Source organism: Wickerhamomyces ciferrii, contig 00108, assembly GCF_000313485.1.
Source record: "Wickerhamomyces ciferrii WGS project CAIF00000000 data, strain NRRL Y-1031 F-60-10, contig 00108, whole genome shotgun sequence".
Classification (NCBI taxonomy): domain Eukaryota; kingdom Fungi; phylum Ascomycota; class Saccharomycetes; order Phaffomycetales; family Wickerhamomycetaceae; genus Hansenula; species Hansenula ciferrii.
In genome coordinates, this window is record NW_011887632.1 from 114,406 (window position 1) to 140,415 (window position 26,010).

A 26,010-nucleotide genomic window follows, 5' to 3' on the forward strand; every position below is an offset into this window, starting at 1 on the left:
TAACCAGATCAATTGTTTGTAAACAATCAATTATAGAATATTCAGAGCCAAATATGACTACAGGTGAAGAAAATAGATATTTAACTCAATCAAGTGATGAAGTTCCATATTTTTATCCTAAAAACAAAATACCAGTTGGTATTACAAATGAAAATGGTGATAAACAAATCCCAAGTTTATTCAATCCATTAACTATTAAGAATTTCACCATAAACAATAGAATTGGTGTTTCACCAATGTGTACCTATTCCACAGCTCATGATGGTCCAGATAAGGGGAAAAGTACTCCATTCCATTTAGTTCATTATGGTTCATTTGCAATTCAAGGTACTGGTTTAATTATCGTTGAAGCAAGTGCAGTTGAACCAAATGGTAGATTATCACCAGAAGATTTAGGAATTTGGTCTGATGAACATGCTTTAGCTTTAAAACCTGTTGTCGAGTTTGCTCATGCTCAAGGTGTTAAGATTGGTATTCAAATTGGTCACGGTGGTAGAAAAGCTTCAGGTACTGCAATGTATAATGCTTTACAAAAAGGTGTTGGTAAAGCAGAATTTGGTTGGAGTGATGTTCCAGGTGCTATTGTCGGTCCAAGTCCAATTTCTTATGATGAAGAATCTTATGTAACACCAACTGAATTATCTGTTGAACAAATTCAAGATCTTGTTCAAAAATTTGGTGATGCTGCTAAAAGAGCTAGAGAAATTTCTGGTTTTGATTTTGTTGAAATTCATGGTGCTCATGGTTATTTGTTAAGTTCATTCTTATCTGGAACCTCAAATAAGAGAACTGATCAATATGGTGGTTCATTTGAAAATAGAATCAGATTCTTATTAGAAGTTATTGATGCTTCTAAAGATGCTAATTCACCATTATTTGTTCGTGTTTCAGGATCAGAATTAGCTCCACAGCTTGAAGGTTCATGGACCGTTGAAGATACTGTTAAATTATCAGACTACTTGATTGAACATGGAGTTGATGTGTTAGATGTCTCATCAGGTGGTAACAGTTCTCAAGCTGAAAGAAGAAAAACAGGGCAAGGTTTCCAAGTTCCATTAGCAAAAGCTGTTAAAGATCATGTTGGTGATAAACTTTTAGTTGCTACTGTTGGTAAAATCACTGAAGCTAACTTTGCTAATGACGTTATTAAAAATGGTGAAGCTGATATAGTATTAGCTGGTAAAGCTTTCTTACGAAACCCTGCTCTTGTTTGGCAATGGGCAGATGATTTAGATGTTAGAATTAAACATACTAATCAATATGAATGGCCATATTATTACCCACCATTTAGATAAGGGTGGTGTCTTTTAATTAGATGGGATATCCTGGAGGGTATCTACAATAGAAATTAATAAATATGATTTGATGTATATTTGCTATGTAAGGTTACTCCATGATTAACTTAATAATTGCCGATAGCTATGATATATAACGATCATGATGCGATAGAGCCTCTCCAACTCTCTGGCCCCTGAACATCAGGAAATGGAGGTATATTCATACGCGAAGGTCCTCACCTGAGATTACCAACTCGGCTACATGATCTCATTTCACCTATATAAACTCAGAACATTTTAGTGATCTGTTGAACATGCATTAGTATGGAGGAAAATCGATTGAGCCCGACAACGTGTAATCTGTTTAATTTGAAATATAGCTTAGCTTATCAAGCACGTCGGTGTAGACCTTTCAATTGATAGAAGTTGTCAATTCATTAACTTATATCTAGTGCATGGGCAGGATAACTTATCTGGTGTTTAATGGAATATTGTGAGAACCATATGTATATTAGGTGGATATTGCGAGAATATAACTGGGGTTTTGACATATGTGAGATTCGAGAAGTACATGTGGGTTCCACAATTGCACCTTAGGAACTACAAGTGGCTCGTGCAATATTGTAGGAAGAACTAGAGAACTAGTGGTACGTCGACGTTATTAAGATAATATATTACTATATATAAACCTATAATAGACTATTCAGACATTATGGGAACCGGCCACAAGTGGTACATATTGGATGATTTGGTTCTCACAATGCAACATATATAATATAAATTAGAGCAGAAATCATCCATTATTTGAGTATATAAGCATTCTTTTCATCATTACCAGCTATTCGTTGTACTATATAGTGTTAACAAAGTAACACCGGGCCATTAAGACGTATTGTACTCAACTACTTTATCCCAAGTTTCAACTACGCTAAATGTCTGAACTACAATGATGGATAAGTTGTTTGCAGATGTCAGCCATATTAACATGGTTTATATTTGGTTTTTAAAATGATATAATTGAATATATCGGCTTGAATCCCAAAAAGTGATATCCACCAATATATAATTAATAATCAGTGCCCAGTGCCCACAGGCCACAGGCCCACAGGCCACAGGCCCACAGGTAAAGAAAAACCAAAGCCCTATGATCTATGATGAATCAGTATATAAAGAAGATCGGAAATCCGTATACTTTAGCATTGTAAGCTTAAATATATATAAAACCTTCTTATCAGTTGCTCGTAGACATTTTAATCAATATATATGACGGCCACAGGTGAAGAAAATAGATATCTAACTCAATCAAGTGATAAAGTTCCATACTTTTATCCAAAGAACAAAATACCCGTTGGTATTGCATATAAAAATGATACAAATAAACAAATTCCAAGTCTATTCAATCCATTAACTATCAAGAATTTGAAATTGAATAATATTAGAATTGGTGTCTCACCAATGTGTACTTATTCCACTGCTCATGATGGTCCAGATAAGGGAAAAAGTACTCCATTTCATTTAGTTCATTATGGTTCATATGCAGTTCAAGGTACTGGTTTAATTATCGTTGAGGCAAGTGCAATTGACCCAAATGGTAGATTAGCACCAGAAGATTTAGGTATTTGGTCTGATGAACATGCTTTAGCTCTAAAGCCTGTTGTAGAGTTTGCTCATGCTCAAGGTGTCAAGATTGGTATTCAAATTGGACATGGTGGTAGAAAATCATCGCGTACTGCAACGTATAATGCTATGCAAAGAGGTATTGGTAAAGCAGAATTTGGATGGAGTGATGTCCCAGGTGCTATTGTTGGTCCAAGTCCAATTAATTATGATGAAGAATCTTTTGTAACACCAACTGAATTATCAGTCGAACAGATTCAAGATCTTGTCCAAAAATTTGGTGATGCTGCTAAAAGAGCTAGAGATATATCAGGTTTTGATTTTGTTGAAATTCATGGTGCACATGGTTATTTATTAAATTCATTCTTATCTAAAACCTCAAATAAGAGAACTGATCAATATGGTGGTTCATTTGAAAATAGAATTAGATTCTTATTAGAAATTATTGATGTTGTTAAAGATGATCATCAACCATTATTTGTTCGTGTTTCAGGATCAGAATTAGCTCCACAGCTCGAAGGATCATGGACCATTGAAGATACTGTCAAATTATCTGACTACTTGATTGAACATGGAGTTGATGTGTTAGATGTCTCATCAGGTGGTAACAGTTCCCTAGCTGAAAGAAGGAAAACAGGTCAAGGTTTCCAAGTTCCATTAGCTAAAGCTGTTAAAGATCATGTTGGTGATAAACTTTTAGTTGCTACAGTGGGTAAAATTACTGAAGCTAACTTTGCTAATGACGTTATTAAAAATGGTGAAGCTGATATAGTATTAGTTGGTAAAGCTTTCTTACGAAACCCTGCTCTTGTTTGGAAATGGGCAGATGATTTAGATGTTAGAGTTAAACATACTAATCAATATGAATGGCCATATTATTATCCACCTTTTAAATAATGGACGGCATTTTGTATCCAGTTAGTATTCAATATGGAATTATAATAGATATGTATATATACTTATTATATGTGATATTATCGTGATATTTAAGTATATTTGATCAAAGTTTATTGTTTTGTACGAGCCCAGATTATAGATCTGATATTGTTTTGAGTGGGGAATAATCCATGGTTAATTCATTCCTTATAAGCTACTAATGCTATGCATAAAATGGTTATTTGTTATGAGAGCGCCTTTCAATTATACGGTACTTTGAATTATAATGAATTAAGCGTCATAAATGACTTACAGTACTCGTTACTCAGGTCAAGATATTTGTGGAGATATTATATATTGAGATGAGATATAGAGATATAATGAAAAAGGTAGAGTACAAATGACAATTAGGCGTTCTGAAGGAGAAATGATGCAGGTAGTTTCACGTGGCATGGTTAACAGAAAAGTGTTGACGTACGTTGAGTCTTGAGTCTTGACTATGGTCGACATAATATATAGATCAGATTTACGTGTGGCGTGTGGCTTTATTAGTATCATTATTAATCTCATAATCATAATCCCATATGATTTATCTAATATGTAAATCAGTTACTTAATTCAATCAGATCATACGTAAGTTGTAACCGAATGTGGAAAGGCTAGAGATTCCAACAGTTGTAACCAACTACTGGATCCCAACTTTAATAGATGTCTGAAATATCATGATGCCGGATAAGTTAGTTTGCATATAATGTCTAATATACAATGGTGTATATTTGGCGCGTACTTTTTGAAAGGATGTATTTGCCTATATATCGGCCTGAATATTACCCAAATGCAATATCCATCAATATATTCAATTAGTAATTACAACTTATAACAAGCCATGAAATACCTAGTAAATCCTTTAAGAGCATACAAGTACAATATGCTAAAACTCAATTTATAATCAAAAGTTGATCGCACTAGCCTTAACTTTCTTTTGAGTATGTTACCGTATTGGTTGTCTTGAAGATATCGTGATTTGTGGCGCGTTTAATTAGTAACTATTAATTAGTGCCAGTGCTCACCGGCGGTGAAAAATTAAGGTCCTTATATGTCCTATATATGATAGCGATATGAGTAATATAAAAAAGATCGGAAATCCGTATACTTTATGATTTTGATTACTTGTATTTATTCAATTGTTTGTAAACATTCAATCATAGAATACTTAGAATCAATATGACCACAGGTGAAGAAAATAGATATCTAACTCAACCAAGTGACAAAGTTCCATACTTTTATCCAAAAAACAAAATACCAGTTGGTATTGCAAATGAAAATGGTGATAAACAAATCCCAAGTTTATTCAACCCATTAACTATTAAGAATTTGACCATAAACAATAGAATTGGTGTTTCACCAATGTGTACTTATTCCACCGCTCATGATGGACCTGATTTAGGTAAAGTAAGTCCATTCCATTCAATTCATTATGGTTCATTTGCAATTCAAGGTCCAGGTTTAATCATCATTGAGGCAAGTGCAGTTGAACCAAATGGTAGATTATCACCAGAAGATGTAGGAATTTGGTCTGATGAACATGCTTTAGCATTGAAACCTATTGTCGAGTTTGCTCATGCTCAAGGTGTCAAGATCGGTATTCAAATTGGTCACGGTGGTAGAAGAGCTTCAGGTACTGCAATGTATAATGCTTTACAAAGAGGTGTTGGTAAAGCAGAATTTGGTTGGAGTGATGTTCCAGGTGCTATTGTTGGTCCAAGTCCAATCGCACATACTGAAGAAGTTTATGTAACACCAACTGAATTATCTGTTGAACAAATTCAAGATCTTGTTCAAAAATTTGGTGACGCTGCTAAAAGAGCTAGAGAAATTTCTGGATTTGATTTTGTTGAAGTTCATGCTGCTCATGGATTTTTATTAAGTTCATTTTTATCTGGAACCTCAAATAAGAGAACTGATCAATATGGTGGCTCATTTGAAAATAGAATTAGATTCTTATTAGAAATTCTTGATGTTGTTAAAGTTGATCATCAACCATTATTTGTTCGTGTTTCAGGATCAGAATTAGCTCCACATCTCGAAGGTTCATGGACCGTTGAAGATACTGTTAAATTATCAGACTACTTGATTGAGCATGGTGTTGATGTCTTGGATGTTTCATCAGGTGGTAACAGTTCCCAAGCTGAAAGAAGAAAACCTTATCAAGGTTTCCAAGTCCCATTAGCTAAAGCTGTTAAGGAACATGTTGGGGATAAACTTTTAGTTGCTACTGTTGGTAAGATTGAAGAAGCTAAATTCGCTAATGAAATTATTGAAAATGGTGATGCTGACATAGTATTAGTTGGTAAAGGATTCTTAAAAAATCCTGCTCTTGTTTGGAAGTGGGCAGATGATTTAGATGTTAGAATTAAACATACTACTCAATATGAATGGCCATATTATCCCCCACCATTTAATTAAGGGTGGTATCTTTCTGAATAGATAGAATATATGGAAGATACTCAATAGAAGTAATAGATATGATATATATTTTTGCTTAAGAAATTCTGTAGTTTCACTAATTTTACTTTGTAAATATTTGTTTTGGTATACTGATTTGTAATCACTTATGTAAGCGAACTAAAAGCAAAATTTAAAAAAAATCAGTCTAGATCAACCTGATCGATCTTCGCTAAATAAAGACACACAACAAAAGTACTATTTGATCCTTAACTTGTTAAGCTGAGATTTGGTATTGTCTTCGTTGCTTGTTGGTTATTCTATTGCATTCGGTTCATTATAATCACATTAAATGTCTTCAGAATCACAACAGAGCAGCCGAACTAGGCTTATTCAGCTGATTACAGAGGAGCTTACGCGATCTATGAAGAGTGAAGAAGATGCTGGGGGAATGAAATTAATAGGGTTAAATATTCAATCTATACCACCAGAAGCTATTGAATTAATTAGGGGAAATGTCGAGAGACTTAGTTTACAGAAAAATAATATATCAATGTTACCACAATATTTTAATAGATTATCAAAATTGAGATATTTAGATATTCATGATAATAGATTTACAACATTCCCAGAAATTTTAACAACAATGACTGAACTTGAGATTTTGGATATTAGTTTTAATAACTTAAGAAGTTTACCAAATGATTTAGGTCATTTGAAAAATCTAAAAGTGTTATCTTTGAAAAATAATAATTTTGAAGTGTTACCAACTTCTCTATTATCAATAACAAATTTAAAAATATTAGAAGTGGAAAATAATCCTTTAAAAATCCCATCTCAATCATTTATAAATAATATACCACATAAACCACAATCACCAGAATGGTTATATGAAATAAAAACTTTCTTACATCATAATAAAGAACTAATAGAAACAAATATTCCAGCTTATGACATATCACAACAGTTGCAAGATAATGTATCAACAACAACACCTATCAAAGAAACTGAAAAACCACCATTATCATCCCATCTTTCATCACAATCACAATCAACAACATCATCAGCAACATCATCTACAACGTCTTTACCTCATTTAGAAAGATCAAGAAGTACATCCGAAAGTTACGTTAGTTCAAGAGCCGCTAAACGTATGGGATTTATAGTGAAAAGACCAAATATTGAATCTTCATCTTCTGATTTGAAAGAATCTCATGAGGAAAATCCATCATCATCTAATGATCCTTGGAGAAATAGATCAATGTCCACCACAACTGCTATACCACCAAATTCTAATATAATTGAAGAAGAAGATGAAATTCAAGATTTAAAAGATTCAAATAGGTTACGTAATGGTGGTACTAATTCAAACGCTTCTCCAATTCATTCTGATAAATTAAATTCCATTCCAGAACATAAATCAAGAGATTATTTCAAAAGATTATCCACCTTACCTGAACAAAGGCCAAATATATCACAATTCAAGATTGTTGATATATCAAGAAAAATACTTTTCGCTATAACAGAATTTCAATCAACAATAAAGAAATTAAATGTTTTTTGTTCTGATAAAAATATTGTTATTGAAATGGTTTCTCAATTATATCATTCAAAATCAATTATTGATCATTTAGTAGAAAATCTTGAAAAAACTGAAGAAAATAATGATGGTTATGTATCAATTGATGATATTTTACAATCTGTTAATCAAACTGTTTCAATTTTTAAAAAAATGATTGATTTATTACAAGGAAATATTCATTCTTATGTTAAAAATGCTGATGTTTGCTTTGTTAGAATGTTATTACTTTCATTATTTTTATCATATGGTGAAGTTTTCAATGCTTACAAGATATTAAGACCAAGCACACAATCAAATCAAAGAAATCCAAAAGATATTTATTCAAATAATCATAATAATACTACTACTAATAATAACACAAGATCTGGTGTTTCACAACTTCCACCATTAAAAGTTAATGATTTGTCTAATAGCGTTGCAATAACTCAACAACAATTAAATGAATATAATGAAGCCGACCAAAAACTTTATGAATCATTACATACCGTGCTGGAATCTTCAAGTCAAGTTTATGCTGAATTAAATGATGCCATTTCTAAAGGTGCTATTGCTAATGCGACAAAACCTGCAGAAGATCAACAACAATCTCTTAATCCAACAACAATTCCTAAGATTAAAGATCTTACAAATACTTGTGTTGTTTCAATGGATCTTAATAGGAAAATAAAATCAAAATTAATTTCAAATAGTATTAAAAATGGATCATTATTAGATAAAAAGAAATTCTTTGATGAGATTAATGCATTATTAAAATCAATCATTACAATTTTAGGCTCAACAAAGTCAATTATGAATGAAATGCCAATTTTAAATGGTGTCAGACCTTCATTAGCAAGTCTTACAAAAGCAACAAAAGACGTGACAATAATGCTTGAAGTTAGTTCATACAGATTAATTAATGATTCTTTTTCTTCAATGAATTCTTCAATCCCTCAATCTGCTACAACATATCAACCTACAATGATTTCATCAATTCCATCAGTGGTTTCAATCCCACAAATCAATACACCATTCTTACCAAATATCCCAACAGTTCATACTCCTTTACAAAGTGCTGCTGTTACACATCCTAATGCTAATCCATTTGAAGCTACTTTAGCTAATAATTTACAACATGATGATAATTCTCGAAATGAATAGACGCTGGATCATTATATAGTTTAATGTTTATATTAATTACGAATCTTTGAAGTATAAATCAAAAACATTTGTAAATATCAACGCGTATATAAACGACTAGCTAAATTAAAAATTAAGAATATTGAACAAAAAACAAAGTAAAACCAGATCAACAAACAAACCATGAAATTTCAAAATCAGAATAATGATAATTAATATATACGAACCAAAATCAAATCATAAACATAGAACTAAGACCCTTGAAACTAAACTTTATAAACTTTACCGTCAGCTCTCATTATATGATTTCTTTTTTCTAATTCATTAAGAGCGGCATTGTATTCTTCTTCTGTGAATTGATCTTCAGTTGAAACTTTTTTGTTAACTTCATCTAATAATAAACCTATTGGACAGTTACTTTCATCATTATCAAACAATTCACCTTGAACTAAAATTGCAACAATTTGAGAAATTGTCTTATATCTATCAGGTGAAATAGTTGGTGCCCTCTGTATAGGTTGAGCTGTAGCCAATGGTCTAACAGGTTCTTGTTCTGGTTCATTTGGTGTTGCTGGGCCTGATGATTCTGCGTTTTCTTCTTCAGCAGGTTCTAATGGTGTTGGTGGATCTATATGTAAACCGCTTATTAATTCTTCAGGAACTTGAGAAGATTGTGTTTCTTGAGTATCATCATCTGGATGACGTGGAATATAATCATCTTCATTAAGACCAGGTTGTGAAGAACGAGCGGGACTTGAAGGTTGTCTAATTCTTTGTGAATTTCTTGTACTTCTTTGTGAACCTGCTGGTGTTCTTTCTGGGATAAATTCATCACGGTCTTCTAATTCATCATCATCATCATCTTCTTCTTGTGCAGTTTCATCTTCTTCATCAGTATCAATTTCAGAGCCATGACGGGATCTTTTTTGTTTCTTAGTTGTTCTTTTCTTAACAATCTCTTTGAATAGGGCAAATTTCAATAATTCTTCAGCAATTTTAGCATCTTTAACATCAACAGTTTTACTTAATCTAACTTTTGCATGTGCAGTTGATAAACGAATTAATGTTTCTAAAGTACGTGCTGTGATTGGAGAGGTTCTTTGACCAACATTACCTTCATCATTTCTTAAATCAGCATATGTTTGAACAATATAATCAGAAGCATTTTTTGTTAAAACTGGTTCAATACGATTTTTAGCATATTGAACATATTTTCTTATAAATGGGATTGATAAAATCTTTGGTTTTTTACGTTTTCCACTTGTATGATTGACATTTAATGCAGCTTCAGCACCTGCATGTAATAATGGATTGAATTTTTCATAAACTGGTTGTTCTTGATCTTCATCATCTTCTGGATTTAATTTTTCGTTACCAACAGCTAATGATAAATTAACTTTTTCTCTGATTGGTTCACCTTCAGCATAACCTGCAGGTTGGAATCTATGTGATTTTAAAACATGTTCAGAAATAGATCTATCTCTTTCCATATTAACATCATCAGTGACAATAAATAATAAATCAAAACGTGATAATAATGAATCTGGTAATGCAATGTTTTTATGTGGTTCTTTATGAACATCATATTGACCAAACACAGGATTTGCAGCAGCAACAACTGAACAACGAGCATTTAGTGATGTATGAATACCAGCTTTGGAAATTGTAACTGTTTGTTGTTCCATAACTTCATGAATTGCAACTCTATCAGTATCAGACATTTTATCAAATTCATCAATACAAACAATACCTCTATCAGCTAAAACCATCGCACCCGCTTCTAATCTTCTTTCACCAGTTTCTTTGTCCATGGTAACAGCAGCTGTCAAACCAACACCTGAAGAACCTCTACCTGTAGTGGCAATAGCTAATGATGCTGTATTTAACACGAATCTTAAAATTTGAGATTTAGCTGTAGATGGATCACCAACCATTAAGACGTTAATATCACCTCTTAAATGTGAACCATTATCTAAATTTTTCTCCACACCACCTAATAACATTAATAAAACAGCTTTTTTGATATATTCATGACCATAAATTGATGGTGCTAATGATTGAGACATCATTTCAAAAACTTTACTATTTTTGGAAACTTTGTTAATATTTCTTATGTCTGAATCTGTGATTGTTTCTTTAGCTGAAACACCTGTAGATCTAGCATGTAATGGATAAACTGAATTTGCTAAGATAACAGTTCTAAATGAAGATGATGTATTACCAGCACCACCTAAGGATCTATAAACACCAACGATTTGAACACGATCACCAGGTTTCAAAGTATCAACTAAATCATCATCAAGAACGACTTCTAAAGATCTTGGTAACTGACCAGCAGGTGCTCTTTCAGGCATTTCTTGTAATGTAATAGTTTGATGATCTCTATAAGTTGAATAACCATATTCAGTCATTAATTTATAACCATCTGGATCTTCTGTTGGATATATAGCAGCAGTTGTGATTGGATTGAATGAAGTTGTTTGATCTCTATATTCTCTAGCATGAAATCTACCAGAATGTTCACAATAATGAACAGATCTAACAACTTTTGGACGAACTAAAGAAGCTCTTGTAACGATACCTTCCACTGAAATCATCTTGGATAAATGTGTAGCTCTAATAGTTCTTGGAGAGACAGAATGATGACCAAAAGCACCTCTAAAAGCTAAATAAAATTGATTTTGATCATCAATTTCTTTGAAACCTGGATTATTTGGATCATAGATAGCTGTGACCATATCTCTCAATGCTCTTTCGAAAGCTGGAAGAAAATCAGCTGGCTCATTCAATAACCCAGTCCATGATTCTCTATCGAACTCTCTTAGTTCATCAACTGAAACCACCAATCTTTTTTCACCTTTTGTCAATAAATCTCTAATGGATTCTCTATAATCTGTTGACCCATCAGCTGCATCTAAAAATTCCTGGAAACGACGAAGACGATCACCAAAGATGGCATCAGCTGTTTCATTAACTTCATCCATATTGTTAATTATGTGTGTTAACTTCTTAGCTCAGAAATCTAATAGAAAGAAGGATGAACCAGTTTGTTTATACGAAAACAAAAATAAAAAACGTATTTAAAAGGGATAAAATACTTTTTTCAGTTACAAATTAGACGCGTCAAATTTAAATTTTCGACGCATTCAATTTTCGTGAATTTGGAAAAATTACCCGATTGGGCAAATTACTAAGTTACCATGGAGATATTTATGTCCCATAATAACCAAAAAATGACAAAAAAAAGTGTAATAATATCATTTAAAAGGTATAGAAACCAGTGATTTCACTTGATTTTGTTGGACAGATACAAAGTTGAGTTTATGGATAACTTCAAGAATTTAACAGAAAAGTTTGCTTACAAAGAGAATGAAAACACAGTAATTCGGCCAGTATCTCTAAGGACAAGTCCAAGAAAGAAAGTTGCGAATTCATCTTTGCCTCATAAGATTCAAAAGAAAACATCCAGTTATAAATATCACAAGTCAGAGTTGTTATACAAGCACTTAGATCCATTGCCAGACTTGTTGGATTACAATTTAAAGCTAGTGTTTTGTGGGTTTAATCCAGGTATAAAATCTGCAGAGATTGGTCATAGGTATGGTCATAAATCCAATGATTTTTGGAAAATCATCCATGAAGCAGGTATAGTTGATACAAAATTAACACCAGAGGATGATGAATCTATGCCCAAGAGATTTAGGATTGGATTTACTGAACTCGTAATGAGACCAACAAAGAATATTGAAGAAATACCAGCTATAGAAATGCAACATAATGTCCCAAGATTGATCAATACAATTAATACTTATAAACCTAAAGTTCTTTGTCTTGTTGGTAGAGGTATTTGGGATAGTATATCGAAACATACAAACAATAGTAAGACGAAAAAATTTACATGGGGGTTACAAGATCAAAAAATTTTCAATTGTAAATGCTTTGTTGTTCCTTCAACATCAGGTTTAGTAACAATCCCAAGAATCAAAAAGTTAGAATATTGGAATGATTTGAAGAAACTTGTTGAAGAATCTGATAAATAATGTGTATATGTATAAATAATAATAATAAATAAGGCTCATGAGTCAAAATTGTTATGATTCTTTCCAAATCTCATCTCTTTTTTCATAAATATCATCCAAAATTTCTTGAGGTAATATATTTGGATCTTCAACTTTTGACTCCCATTTTAAACCAATATCATCAGCAACTTGTTCAATCTTGTAAAATTTATCCTTAGATTCAATCTGATCAACACCTAATTTATTAATAACAATTTTTTGAAATCCTAAACATTTAGTCAATCTTGTAGTTTGATCCTTACACATCGACAATTTTTCCTTTGTTGACCCTTTATCAAAACAATCCATTATAGCTTGTTCAAACTCTGCACAATTTGTCTTGGATATTGTGTTTGGATTATAAAACTTCTTGAAAGAACCGAAATCTTCATCCACAGTATCATCTTTGAATCTGAATCTTTCTCTGTTCTTAGCCTTGAGGAAGTCACCAAGATCTTTAGGTAATTCTTGTATTACTTGTTCCTCGATCTTATCTTCATTTTGTTTCACAGGTGACGAATTAGCGTGGAATGGCCAGACCATGATTATAAACCTATTAAAGTAATCAGCTCTTTTTGTGCAATCTCCAAGCTAACTTCTATTGTTTTCATGCCCCCATAGTTAAATTCAAACAAACCCCAGAAAAAAGTGGTGAAGTTAGTCGCGAAAAGAAAGTTACAAACGCACTAATACAATATCTGATATCCTGACTCTTGAATCTACTATATTAGATCCAAATAAATTAAGTATAATGATATTCACAATTACACACTAATCATCTTCTGGAAATGCACCTGGAATTCCCTGGAATCCATTCTCAATAGCATCTTGAAGACTCATATTTCTAGCCATATCCAACATTTCCTCTTCATTATAAGTAGCAGCTGTATATCTTTGATCAATAAAATCTTCCAAAACTTCAACATCACCTATTTTTGGTGGAAGGACATCATATTCATAAAATTCATTTTGATCCCAAACTTCAGATGGAATTTTAGCCATGATTTTACCTTCACCTGATAAAATTGCAAATCTTAAGAAATTTATTGGTATAACTCCATCATGAGTTGGTTGTAATTTAACTTTATTATTAATGAATTCTAACAAGTTATCATGTAAGAATTTTCTATCTTTTGATTCTTTCCACATGATTGGTGCTCTTACTAAATAAGCTTCTGTAGAGACTTCAGTTTCTTGACCAACTTCAAAAATAGAATAATCATTAACTGGAATATCAGTTGCCAATCCAATAGCTTCTAATAATTTATAACCAGTGAATGGATGTTTAATAAATGCTTTTTTCAAATATTCTTTAGCTTTAACTTCATTTTTCAAATTTAAAAATGCTAAAGCTGCTGAATATGCTAAACCAGGTGTATACCATTGACTATAAGTTTTAACTAAAGGACTATCAACAAAATCAATCAAAAATTTATTTTCACCTGAAATTATAGCATAAAAATCAATAAAATATCTAGTACCGAATGGATCATCAGCTGGAGATAATGATAATAATAATTTAGCATATGTAAAAGCAGTGAATAATGTACCCTTCTTAACCAAGACTTCAATATATCTGAAAATTGCTAAATAAAACTGACGATTTAAATAATAATTAAATGGTAATCTTGTTAATCCATTACATAAATCAAAATTTTGTTTGAACCCACGATCAAATGCAAATAATGCTCTTTCTACTAATCCATTACTATTACTTTTATCACCTTGTCTTATCAGGATTAATGCCACTTGTAAGATAGTTTCAACATGATATGGGAATCTATTTAAAGCTTGAATTAAATTTTCATGATTTGGTCTAACAACAACAGATGCATAAAATTGAGAATTTGCAATTTTTGATTCCGGACCTCTTTCAAATTTATATTGCTTTATACCATATTTACTTAATTTTTTAACATCTTCTTTAATAACATCAATCCAATCTTCAGTTTCACTAGCTTTATTATCAGCAATTTCTTTTAATGATAATTCCTCCATACTTAAATCTTTTGTATTTGTTGGAATCCAATCATCTCTTATTTTGGTTAAGATCAATTTTCTCGTGGTACCTGGGATAGACCTTCTATCACGACCACCCCAACCTCTGACAACTTTTGATAATCTTTTAATTTGTTGTAAAATTTCTGGTGGTACTGAAGTTGAAGTCGTAGAATCAGCATCTTCTAACGCTTCAGCGGATAAATTACCAAATAAATTTTTAAATTCAGTATCAGGGTCAAGATCTTTTGGATTAATTTTCAATAATGATGCAGCTTTATATTGTTTTAATGGCGTAAAGAATCTATATGAAGGATCTATAATATCATGTGTGAAATCATCTTCATCTTCTTCTTGATCATCATCTTCACCAGTGGTATCTATAAGTCTTCTTTCCTTCTTGTTGATTTCTTTTAAAATTTGATCCAATTCATCATCTTGTTCATCTCTTTCATTATCTTCAGGTTCTGGAGTTTGAGAAGAAGCTTTCTTTTTAGCTTTATTCTTCTTCTTTTTGGATTTTTTCTGGGATTTTGTCGGTAGTTGAATAGTTGGTTTGACTTCTTCTTCTTCTTCTTGAACATCACTTTCATTATCCTCTTCATCTTCATCATCATTACCCATCAATGCAAACAAATTCTGAGCTTTCTTTGGCTGGACATACTCTTCTTCAGATTCCTCTTCTTGCTCCACTGCAGCTTGTTGAGCCAACTTTTCCTGCTCTCTTTGCTTCTCTAATCTTCTCAATGCCCTGGAACTCATCCTGAATACCTTATATTGAACCAAACTTTGAAATTGATATCAAATTGTCAAAGAATCCAACTTTTCGCCATTGATTTCAACAATTTTGTTTATGTGCTTTAAATGAAAATTCGCGAACACTTTAATTTTTGTGTGTCGCGTAACGCAAAATTTAATTTTTTTTAAAAGCTCATCTCATTTAAAACATTTTGTACTGAATTGGAACAAATTAGTTTAGATTAGAAAGGGTATAAAGACACTATGGGTTCTACTAAGAAGCAAAAGGAGAAGAAGAAGGATTTTCAAGTATGTGGTGGCTCTTTTTTCCGTTGGAAAAAAGCATTAACTAACAATGATTTTATAGAAAACCAAGTTAAAAGTTGGTAAAACTAAAGCTAAACCATCAAATTTTACAGATACTTCATTTGTTGCAAAGAGTAAGTTGAATAATATACTATATCAAGATAATCAATGATCAGAATACTAACATGCTGATTGTCAGCCATCTCATTACCAAATCAAGTTCTTTCCAAAAGAAATCTCGACCAAGAAACAGATTTGATCAAAAGATTATCACTTGTTAAACATCATGCATCAACAACAAGAAAAGAAACACTTATATACATTCAAGAACATTTACCAGAAAACCCTTCATTATATAAACAAATATTGAACGCTGTGGTGCCATTAATAATAGATCAATCAAGATCTGTACGATCTGCATTGATTGATTTATTAGTTCATGCTTCTGAAAAACAACCAAATTTAATGGAATTACATACAAGATCAATCATTTTATTTGTTCATAGTGCAATGACACACATTGTTCCAGATATTAGAAATGATTCAACTAAATTCTTGGATGTTTTGATCAAATTTGGTCCAGATTCCTTAGTTAGATCTGCTTGGGTGAAGACTCTTAAATCATATTTTGGATTGTTAAGTTGGACATTAAATGATACTAAACAATCAGTTTCATTAGCTATAACCAGTTCATCAGTTACAAATTCATCAAATAAAACAAAGAAACAAAGTTTAGATTCATTGATCAAATTTATAAATACTGGTTGTTTCCCAGATGAATCTGCCTCAGGTAAACAAAAAATTGTATTAACTTCACATCCATTAACCACTAAATATTTGATCCCTGTGACACCACAACCATTTGCCCACCTCAAACTATTTACAGTGGAACTATCATCCAAAACAAATAAAAACACCACAGATAATACAATCGATTTAAACACAATAAGTTGTGAAGATTATCTTACAAGAAAAAAAGTTTTAATTGAATATTTCATCCCACAAATCCGTAAAAACTCGAAAAATCTCGTTAAAGAAGGTGGTGAAGTTGGTAAATCAGCACATACTTTACTTTCCGTGTGTGATAAAGTGGAAGAATCCATGAAAAGTACTGATTTGTGAGTCAAAATCTTGTGTAAATTTGTATATTAAATATTATAAATTGTTAAAAATTTCAACGGTTATGTACTTTTTCCTGGTTTTCACACTAAAATGAAATCAAAACATTGGCGAGAAAAAAACAAAAACATAATAAAGAAATGGAATTTGTTAGTGGATTCTGATCAGAACCAAAGAAATAGTTGTTCAAATTATGGGTGTAGAGGAGTCTATTGGTAATTTGTCATTGGATGGTGGGATGTCACTGCTTTCATCCAGCACACCTTCCAAAAAACCACAATCAAATGATGATGATATGATTTTGAATAAGACATCTGGTCTATCAATAAGTGATGAAGATGAAGATGGTGATAAAAAAATGAAAGAAACAACTTTGCAATCTAGACTGTTAGCTAAGAGACTACAATATCAACACCCTCATACACCAGTGAGGTCTTCCCCTTTGAAAATGAGTGTTAATTCTGCAAATTCTCCTACATCACAAGATCATGAAATTCTTAGTGATGATGAAATGAATATTGATGATAGTGATGTTATGATGACTGAAGCTGATACAAGTCATAGTTTTTCACAATCATTTGCTCATACTGCACATACTATCTTTTCTCCTACTGAATTGGGTGCTAGAATTGCTACAACTACTAAATCACCATTTAAATCAAATTTAAATAAAGAATTACAAGAAACAGCAGATGATAATTCATTCATAAATGATTCAATTTCTAGTTCTATTGAACATGGCGATGATGAAAATTCAGATTCTAGTTTAAGAAATAGAAATCAACCCCAACAACTAGGATTGGTTAGATTTTCTTCAAATACAAATACAAATACAACAACAACAACACAAGATTCAACACAAGATTTAGATTCAACATTTGATGAAGATTCTACAAATCAAGATTCATCATCTCAAGATAATTTCATGACTCCAGCTGCATCAAATGGTATGTTAAGAACACCATGGGGTAAAACACCAATTCAATTGCAAACTCATCATCATCATTATTATCCATCAAATCCTTCATCTGCATTTTCCACACCATCAAGAACTCCTAATGGATCTCAATATACTCCATATAAAGATATTATTCCCTTACCAGCACCTTGGTCTAAAGCTGCAGAACCTAAAGCTCCAACACCATATATTATTAGTTCATATTTACAATTATTATTTAATGTTGTCACATCAAGTATTGCAATTTATATCTTAATTAATGCAATTAAAACAGTGAAATCAGATATTAATTTAAAAATGGAAGAATATGCAGCAGAAATTGCTATGGAAGTTTCACGTTGTACAAGATCTTATATTGAAAATAAATGTGCTCCAGAAACAAGAGTATCAGCATTAGAAGTGTTATGTACAGAATGGGAAAGATGTATGAATAGAGATCCAACAACCCAAGCTGGGAAAGCAAGTGTTAGTGCTGAAACTTTAGGTTTGATTTTAAATTCATTAATTGAACCAATTGGTATTAAAGCTATTATTGTGTTTGGTGTTGGTCTTATTGGATGGGCATTTACTTCAAATTTTGTGTTTGGATTTGTTAGAGCTAAATCATATTATGGATGGGATTCAAATATTGATCCATATCAATTGGGACAACAACAACAATTACAATGGGATCAGTATCAACAACAAGGTTATCCTTCCACACCGGCTCGTATGTTACCATTGGGTCCACCACCTTCAGGACAAAATTATACACCTGGTGGTCCTTCACAAAATTGGGATTATAATTATACACCATCTAGATAGATCTTATTTAAAATTATATTGTATTATTTATATCTTGAAATTCATGTTGTTTACGTAGACTACTTGTTTATCAATTGGAAAAGAATTAAAGCTTGTGTATATTCAAAGTGATTGTAATGAAACCACAAGTCTTGGGTAATATGTTCTATGATTTTGGTATAAAGATATTGTACAATGAATTTAAATCATCTTCAATCTATAAATACGTTTGCAAAATCATAAAATCCTTTAATCAAACCACCAAACGTCAAGGTAAGTCCAGCAAGAGTGGACATATAATTACTTGACAATCGACCGAAGTCGACGTCCTCTTCATTATAACCATCAAGTTTTATGACCACGATGTAGGAACTAAATTCATACCAAAATTCTGGAAGGGAATAATCCTTGGATCTTTATCATAAATTTTCAGAAGGGTTAAATTGAGATCCGTATAATTTTTCTTTTATATAAAAATTTATTTCGCGCATGTGGGCGTAACAAAACAATAACCACTTCTTTTCAATTACAATTACATTTGTTGAATTTCTGAAATCAATTTTGCTTAAAATTAAAATAAATAGTCATTAATATTACTTCATTATCCTTCTCTAATAAATATCCCCCTTTTATCCTTTATTTTTTTGTTGGTCTATGCCGCACCTGCAGTTCTTAAAGGTTTTTTAATTATAGTAGCTTGTTCACCACCTCTAACAATTTTTTGACCTGTTGAATCTTGTTTCAATGGAACATCTTTATTTTCTTGTTGTTGTTGTTTCCAAACAATCTCTTCAGTACCACCACTTAACACCGCAATTCTCATTGTTGCTAACAAGTTATGAGCAGCTGTAGAATGATCATAAACTGCACCATTAAAAGCACTTGTTGCGTCTTTACCTATTGATGTCTTTATTAGTGCAATACCACCTGGATGATCATCAACAAATGGTGTAACATCATGAACTATCCCCGCCACGGCTATTAAAGCACGATTATGTGATTCATCTTTAGCCCATTTTCTAAATTCTTCTGGAGAAATTATTGGTAATTGATCAATTGGAACACCCCAATTTAATTTAGCTCTTCTTTTATCAATTAATTTTTGTTGATGTTGTAATAAACATTGATTAATTGAAGAATTTGAAGCTCTATAAAGATTTTTAACTAATTTAAATTTTTCTAATATGATCAAATGGAATTTAACAGGATCAAAATCATACCAATGAATTCCATTACGGAAATCCGCACTAAATTCATAATGGAAATTATTATTACCTTCACCAAATGTTAACCAAGATAAAAACCAATTATTTCTTGAAGATTTCTTATCATCAAAAGGTTGAGTTCCAATTAAATGACCTAATGAATTAACAGTAAATGTAGTATGTTGCACGAGGGCACCTCTAATAATACCAGCAAAGATTAATCCACCAACATAATCATTCCAAAAAATCCCAGAAATAAAACTTGGAATCATTAAGCCAGTTAAAATTAATAATTCATTATAATTTTTTTCTTGCCAATCAATTAGAGTATTATCAATTAAATCATCACCAAGACATTCTTTCATTGAATTTTTAACTTTTGGATGAGGTCTTAAAGTCATCCAGCCAATATGACTATAAACAAAACCTTTTCTAATAGTATGAGGATCTTTTTCAGTATCACTATATCTATGATGAGCTCTATGAGAACTTGCCCACCATTTTATAGAACCAATACCTGCACTTGCCCCGAAAAATGCATAAAAAAATTGTATTGGATAAGAAGCAATAAATGATCTATGAGCCCATAATCTATGATATCCAGCAATAACACAAGTTGAACTTAAACAATAATAAAAAAATGACCAATAAATTGTATATGGATGTATTTCAATTTTGAATGCAAAATATAAACCAGTTAATGGAATTAAAACTGTTGTTAGCACACCAACCCAATAAAGATGTCGATACCAATTCCATAAAGTCCATGAAGATTCACTAATATGACGACGGAATATATGTTGTGGTTCCTTTTTAGATATTTTTCTTGTTGATTTTATAGTGGGAGGATTTGATTGTAAGGATGATGAGGATGTTATTTCATTCTTGAGAGGTGAACCTGCTCTTTCTTTTTGGTGATGTTTCCTTAGATGTGACATGATATATGTTATGTGGTATTAGTGTATTATTTTGAATGGTTGTTGAGTTATTGTGAATGTGTTTTCTTGTTATATGAATGCTTTTGTTTATTTGATATTGCTTTTGTCTATATGTAGTAATCAAAGAGGAGATCTGAACAAGCGAAAAAAAAGTAAATGCCTAAAATTTGTCCAATTTGATGTTTTTGTTAATGAGGAAATGATTTATAACACAGGAATAGATTTGTTCAATACTTGAGATCCAATATTCTCCCAACAAACCTCAGTATTTCAAGTTTCCAGCTGTCAAACGACGTTTAATTTGAAAGTTTTAAATGTTGATTTTCATCTCAACAAAAATATTTTGCCGATTCGCGAGTAGTTAAGGAAAAGGTGGTTATTTAGGCATCTTGTTGATTTAAAAGGTTATAGGTGGGTTATAAGTGGGTTATCGTGGTTGGTGGATATTACGAGTGTGTTCTACGCAGTGAGAGGATTACAATGATGGTTTTCCCATGGTTTTATGGTTAATATGCGATTATTTATGATATTCATTTCTATTAATTACCATCTTGAGCTTCTGATTTATCTTCAGACCTTTCTTCAGGCTTTTGTTCAGAATTTTCATTGTTTGTCTTTTCTGATGTGATCTCTTGTATCAGTGGAACCTTGGATGACACTTCCTCTGGCTGATCATCTTGTTCATCTTCATCACTAGAACTGCCCTCGGATGAACTATCAGAATCACTATCACTATCATCACTGGAGTCTGATTCACTTTCTGATTCACTTTCATATACCGTATAACCTGCAACTTTATCACTAGTAGACACCAATATAGTTGGGAATTCAATGACAGTTTGATCTCTTAATGCATCTGCTAAAAATGAATCATTTTGTAAAGGTATAAATTTAGGATTTGAAGCTGGTGTATCTAGTTTTTTCAAAAAGCAATAAAATGGTTGGTCTTTCAGTTCTTCTTTAATTATAGGATGGATACTATCTCCAATTTTACAATTCTCTGCAATTCTATAAGATACTTTCCTCTGTAATTCTTGTCCATTTAAAGGATCTAATAATATCCATTCGATAGTCCATACATATGTATTCTTCTTCTTATCCCATCCGGACTTGTTCATATTTGATCTTTGCATACCTTTCGGGAGTAATCTAATATTGACTTGTCTCTTGGTAATAGTTTCATATTGATTTGAGTTGGAATCATAACCATGTTTCTGAAATCTTTTGTTATTGTTTTGTCTATAATTATGTGCCAAAATTTTCTTATTTTGAGAACGTACATCACCTTTTGTAACATCAATAGTTCTATTCAAATTGGTTAAGAAATTATAATCACGATGCACTAAATGCTCATTTGACTCGAATTCATCTCTCTTGATATATTTAGTATTATCCACAACCCCATCACATTGAGATTGTGTCTTATGCTTCTTTACACAGGGAAGAGAACATGTTTTGGTTCCACATTTGGGACACTTGTACTTGTGATCTTCTGTATAACAAATCTGACAAAGATTTTTTAGTTCTTCCATATCAACTCAGATGGTTTGATCAGATCACAATTGGTTTTTATTTCCTGTTTGAAGTCTGAAATAAATTTGAGATGAGATGAAGTAAAATTGAGTATTAAATATAAATTTTTATGCCAGAGTTACGTAATCATCATAAAGTGTCGAGGATTTTTCACTTTAAATCGAGACATAAATACTTAGATCTTAGTTTAAAGGGAGTCAAGACCACTAAACAAACTACGCAATGTTCAAGTCAATCGTTAATACATCCTCATTATTCAGTCTCAAATCTTTAGCTGGTGTCAGTGTGAGACCTTTGTCATCAACATCCATCTTGTATAAACCAAAAGCTAAAAAAGGTGGTAAAGCTGATAAAGGTGGAAAGGGTAAAAATGCTAAATCTGAAGAAGAAGAAGAAGTTGTTGAAGAAGCTGATCCAACTATCGTCTTGGGTAAATTAGAAGCTAAATTTAAAGAATCATTAGAACATCATAAGAAAAGAATCGCTGAAACTAAATTAGGTGCAGCAAATCCAAAAATCTTCGACAATATTCAAGTTGAAATTAATAAAAAACCACACATTTTCACATCATTAGCTCAAACTGCCCTAAAGGGTAGAAATTTAATCATTACTGTGTTTGATCCTAATCATTCCAAGAATATTGTCTCTTCAGTTTTAGGTTCAGGTTTAAATATGAATCCAGAAACTGTTCCAAATTTCCCACAACAATTGAAAGTTCCATTACCACCACCAACTGTGGAAACAAGACATGAAATTGCAAAACAATTAAAGAAAGATTTCGATAATTTTAAAAATTCAAATGATAAATTTGCACTTTCAACTGCAAGAGCTGCAGCATTAAAAGAATTGAAAACTTTTAAAAAAAGTGATGCTATTAAAAAAGTTTCAAATGATGTGGAGAAATTATTCAAGAAATATTCTGATGAATTACAAAATAATTTTAAAGCTGCTGAAAAATCAGTTTTGAAATGATCTTTATAATCAACTTTACAATTAAATCTTCATGAATTTCGTGAATCTATATATATATATATTCAAATTAGCTGGTGAGTTTAAACCAGGGAAGAAAGAAAATCAACTTCTAGATAAAATAATGTACATAAAAACTTCATATCTAACATACTAATATTGTAATTCTAATCAACTTGCATTTTTGGCTAAAGTTCCAATAGCTTTAATTCTATTCCAAAGACTATCATCATACCCACCAATATTCAAAGCTTCAACAAAACTCCAAGCTTTTGCTTCATCTCTAATTGGATAATCTAATGGAGGTGGAATTTGTGTTGATACAAATGGAATTTTATCATAACAAATACTTTTCAAATTACATAAACCTTGTAAACCTTCTTCACCACCAAATTTACCATATCCTGAACCCTTTTGACCACCAAATGGTAATTGACATATATAATAAGTTGCAAAATCATTTATTGCAACATTACCTGAATTTATTGAATTTGCAACTTTATTTAATTCTTCCCAATTATTACCGAAAACAGAGGCACCTAATCCATAAATTGTAGAGTTGGCAATATTAATAGCATCTTCTGTATCTTTAGCTTTCATAACTGTTAATACTGGACCGAAAACTTCATTTTGTGCAATATCCATATCTGGTGTAACATCAACTAATAAAGTTGGTGAGAAAAAATGACCTTGAGGATAATTTGGATGTTGATATTTATCACCACCATATAATAATTTAGCACCTTGTTCCACAGCTTTTTCAATTTGTTTATGTAAAACATCAAAACGTGCATCTGTAATAGTAGCACCCATATCAATATCTTCTAACTGATCAATATCAGAACCTAATCTTAATTTTGGTACACGTTCAGCTAAGATATCAACAATTTTTGAATAATTTTTCTCTGTAACAATAACTCTTTCAATACCAATACAATTTTGTCCTGCAGATTGGAAAGTACCACGCATAATAATACTAGTCAATGGATTAACATCTTTAACATCATCCAACACAATAAATGCATCTTTACCACCAAGTTCCACAACAACAGGTGTTAAGGATTCAGAAGCGGCTTTAACAACATGATGAGCAACTGGTTTACTACCAATGAATGTAATATGTGATAATCCTGGATGTGAAGTGAAATAATTTGCATCTTCAGGCCAAGTACAAACAAATTGAACTAGGTTAGGATCATGACCACATGCAATCAAAGCTTCTTGAACTAATTTAATAAACCATTGAGAACTCCAAACAACTTGTTCTGAACATTTAACCACAATTGAATTACCAGTGAATAAAGCTGCAATAACAGGACCCATCAAGTTATGGAATGGGTAATTCCATGAAATTAATGCTGAAACAACACCTAATGGTTCATATCTAACTTCTGCACCTTTATAACTCATCAAGATATTTGAGGGACCAGGTCTTTTGGAAGGTTTTAATGCATGTTCACCATGTTTAATAATCCAGTTTAATTTTTCTAACGTTACAAGAATTTCACCCATTGAAGCATCAACTAATGTTTTACCTGAATCTCTACATGCAACTCTTGCAATGTTTTCTTGATTTTTAATGATATATTCACTTAAACTTTTCAATAATTGACGACGTTGAATAAATGATGAATATTTCCAAGTTTTTTGTGCAATGGATGCCCTGTCAATTATGGAATCAATATCATCTCTTGAATGACTTTTGAAATTCCCCAAGAATTGACCTGTTGCAGGACAATAAGATTGAATAAATTGAGGATTTTCAGGATCTTTTATTGAAACTGGATGAATTCTTTTACCTTTCCAATGAGGTTTAGCTTCATTTGGGATTTCTAAATTAAATTTAATTGGTTTTTCAGCACGTCTTGAAGAATTATAACGACGATTTGTAAACCATAATAATGGTAATAATATTGATATTATAACTGAAAATGATATTTGATATGGTAAATTTTCAGATTGTAAATAATCATCAAGTAATGTTGAATTGAAATACTCCGATAACGTTGTGTTCAAATACACATTTGTTGCGTTGAGATGGATATAAAGGTTTTCCATTGTGCCTAGGGAGATATGAAGCACCAACTAACCCAATTGAACCTAGTCTGTTTCCAACTAGAATTGAATTGCAAATGGTAAATTTATATTGTTTTTAAACGAGACGTTTCTCGAGAAAATCAAAATTATGTGCGCTTAACGTGTCAGTTGATGGAATATTTTCAGTTTTAACATAAGATTATCAGAAATGTTGGTTGAAAACTGGGTTTAATCGTTACTTTTTCACTGAATTAATGAGTTTAATCGATTATTTGTGGACTGTTTAACCTTAATCTGTTATTCTACAATATCCTTCAAACTCTACTCATTATAAATTCAATTATATAAAAAAACACAAATATATTATGGGCTCATCTTCCTCCTTTTGGACCTCAAATCTATGAAGAGGCATTGATATGTAATTCTGGTGTTGGTTTAATGACAGCATTGAT

The 26,010-nt window shown here is 31.7% G+C and overlaps 14 protein-coding genes across 14 annotated transcripts; 8 read left to right on the forward strand and 6 right to left on the reverse strand.

The window, feature by feature from the left end:
- Positions 1-53: 53 nt before the first annotated feature.
- Positions 54-1,295, forward strand: BN7_3675 (NADH:flavin oxidoreductase/NADH oxidase; the record flags this gene model as incomplete). The annotated part of the gene is made up of 1 exon (XM_011275756.1): positions 54-1,295. The coding sequence occupies one exon, from the start codon at positions 54-56 to the stop codon at positions 1,293-1,295; it is 1,242 nt and encodes a 413-aa protein (XP_011274058.1).
- Positions 1,296-2,540: 1,245 nt separating this feature from the next.
- On the forward strand, positions 2,541-3,791 carry BN7_3676 (NADH:flavin oxidoreductase/NADH oxidase; the record flags this gene model as incomplete). Its single annotated transcript, XM_011275757.1, has 1 exon — positions 2,541-3,791. The coding sequence occupies one exon, from the start codon at positions 2,541-2,543 to the stop codon at positions 3,789-3,791; it is 1,251 nt and encodes a 416-aa protein (XP_011274059.1).
- A 1,203-nt stretch (positions 3,792-4,994) lies between these two features.
- Positions 4,995-6,236, forward strand: BN7_3677 (NADH:flavin oxidoreductase/NADH oxidase; the record flags this gene model as incomplete). The annotated part of the gene is made up of 1 exon (XM_011275758.1): positions 4,995-6,236. The coding sequence occupies one exon, from the start codon at positions 4,995-4,997 to the stop codon at positions 6,234-6,236; it is 1,242 nt and encodes a 413-aa protein (XP_011274060.1).
- A 331-nt stretch (positions 6,237-6,567) lies between these two features.
- SOG2 (Sog2p) lies at positions 6,568-8,937 on the forward strand (the record flags this gene model as incomplete). Its single annotated transcript, XM_011275759.1, has 1 exon — positions 6,568-8,937. One exon carries the CDS (start codon positions 6,568-6,570, stop codon positions 8,935-8,937), a length of 2,370 nt encoding a protein of 789 aa, XP_011274061.1.
- Positions 8,938-9,182: 245 nt separating this feature from the next.
- On the reverse strand, positions 9,183-11,900 carry MCM3 (MCM DNA helicase complex subunit MCM3; the record flags this gene model as incomplete). The annotated part of the gene is made up of 1 exon (XM_011275760.1): positions 9,183-11,900. One exon carries the CDS (start codon positions 11,898-11,900, stop codon positions 9,183-9,185), a length of 2,718 nt encoding a protein of 905 aa, XP_011274062.1.
- A 339-nt stretch (positions 11,901-12,239) lies between these two features.
- Positions 12,240-12,956, forward strand: BN7_3680 (mismatch-specific DNA-glycosylase; the record flags this gene model as incomplete). Its single annotated transcript, XM_011275761.1, has 1 exon — positions 12,240-12,956. One exon carries the CDS (start codon positions 12,240-12,242, stop codon positions 12,954-12,956), a length of 717 nt encoding a protein of 238 aa, XP_011274063.1.
- A 51-nt stretch (positions 12,957-13,007) lies between these two features.
- Positions 13,008-13,517, reverse strand: BN7_3681 (uncharacterized protein; the record flags this gene model as incomplete). The annotated part of the gene is made up of 1 exon (XM_011275762.1): positions 13,008-13,517. One exon carries the CDS (start codon positions 13,515-13,517, stop codon positions 13,008-13,010), a length of 510 nt encoding a protein of 169 aa, XP_011274064.1.
- A 228-nt stretch (positions 13,518-13,745) lies between these two features.
- Positions 13,746-15,734, reverse strand: RQC1 (Rqc1p; the record flags this gene model as incomplete). Its single annotated transcript, XM_011275763.1, has 1 exon — positions 13,746-15,734. The coding sequence occupies one exon, from the start codon at positions 15,732-15,734 to the stop codon at positions 13,746-13,748; it is 1,989 nt and encodes a 662-aa protein (XP_011274065.1).
- A 240-nt stretch (positions 15,735-15,974) lies between these two features.
- Positions 15,975-17,138, forward strand: IPI1 (Ipi1p; the record flags this gene model as incomplete). Its single annotated transcript, XM_011275764.1, has 3 exons — positions 15,975-16,019; positions 16,087-16,150; positions 16,237-17,138. 3 exons carry the CDS (start codon positions 15,975-15,977, stop codon positions 17,136-17,138), a joined length of 1,011 nt encoding a protein of 336 aa, XP_011274066.1.
- Positions 17,139-17,328: 190 nt separating this feature from the next.
- Positions 17,329-18,897, forward strand: BRL1 (Brl1p; the record flags this gene model as incomplete). Its single annotated transcript, XM_011275765.1, has 1 exon — positions 17,329-18,897. One exon carries the CDS (start codon positions 17,329-17,331, stop codon positions 18,895-18,897), a length of 1,569 nt encoding a protein of 522 aa, XP_011274067.1.
- A 631-nt stretch (positions 18,898-19,528) lies between these two features.
- Positions 19,529-21,019, reverse strand: BN7_3685 (acyl-CoA desaturase; the record flags this gene model as incomplete). Its single annotated transcript, XM_011275766.1, has 1 exon — positions 19,529-21,019. One exon carries the CDS (start codon positions 21,017-21,019, stop codon positions 19,529-19,531), a length of 1,491 nt encoding a protein of 496 aa, XP_011274068.1.
- Positions 21,020-21,558: 539 nt separating this feature from the next.
- Positions 21,559-22,551, reverse strand: BCD1 (Bcd1p; the record flags this gene model as incomplete). The annotated part of the gene is made up of 1 exon (XM_011275767.1): positions 21,559-22,551. The coding sequence occupies one exon, from the start codon at positions 22,549-22,551 to the stop codon at positions 21,559-21,561; it is 993 nt and encodes a 330-aa protein (XP_011274069.1).
- A 223-nt stretch (positions 22,552-22,774) lies between these two features.
- Positions 22,775-23,524, forward strand: RRF1 (Rrf1p; the record flags this gene model as incomplete). Its single annotated transcript, XM_011275768.1, has 1 exon — positions 22,775-23,524. The coding sequence occupies one exon, from the start codon at positions 22,775-22,777 to the stop codon at positions 23,522-23,524; it is 750 nt and encodes a 249-aa protein (XP_011274070.1).
- Positions 23,525-23,692: 168 nt separating this feature from the next.
- MSC7 (meiotic recombination directing protein) lies at positions 23,693-25,579 on the reverse strand (the record flags this gene model as incomplete). Its single annotated transcript, XM_011275769.1, has 1 exon — positions 23,693-25,579. The coding sequence occupies one exon, from the start codon at positions 25,577-25,579 to the stop codon at positions 23,693-23,695; it is 1,887 nt and encodes a 628-aa protein (XP_011274071.1).
- Positions 25,580-26,010: the final 431 nt, after the last annotated feature.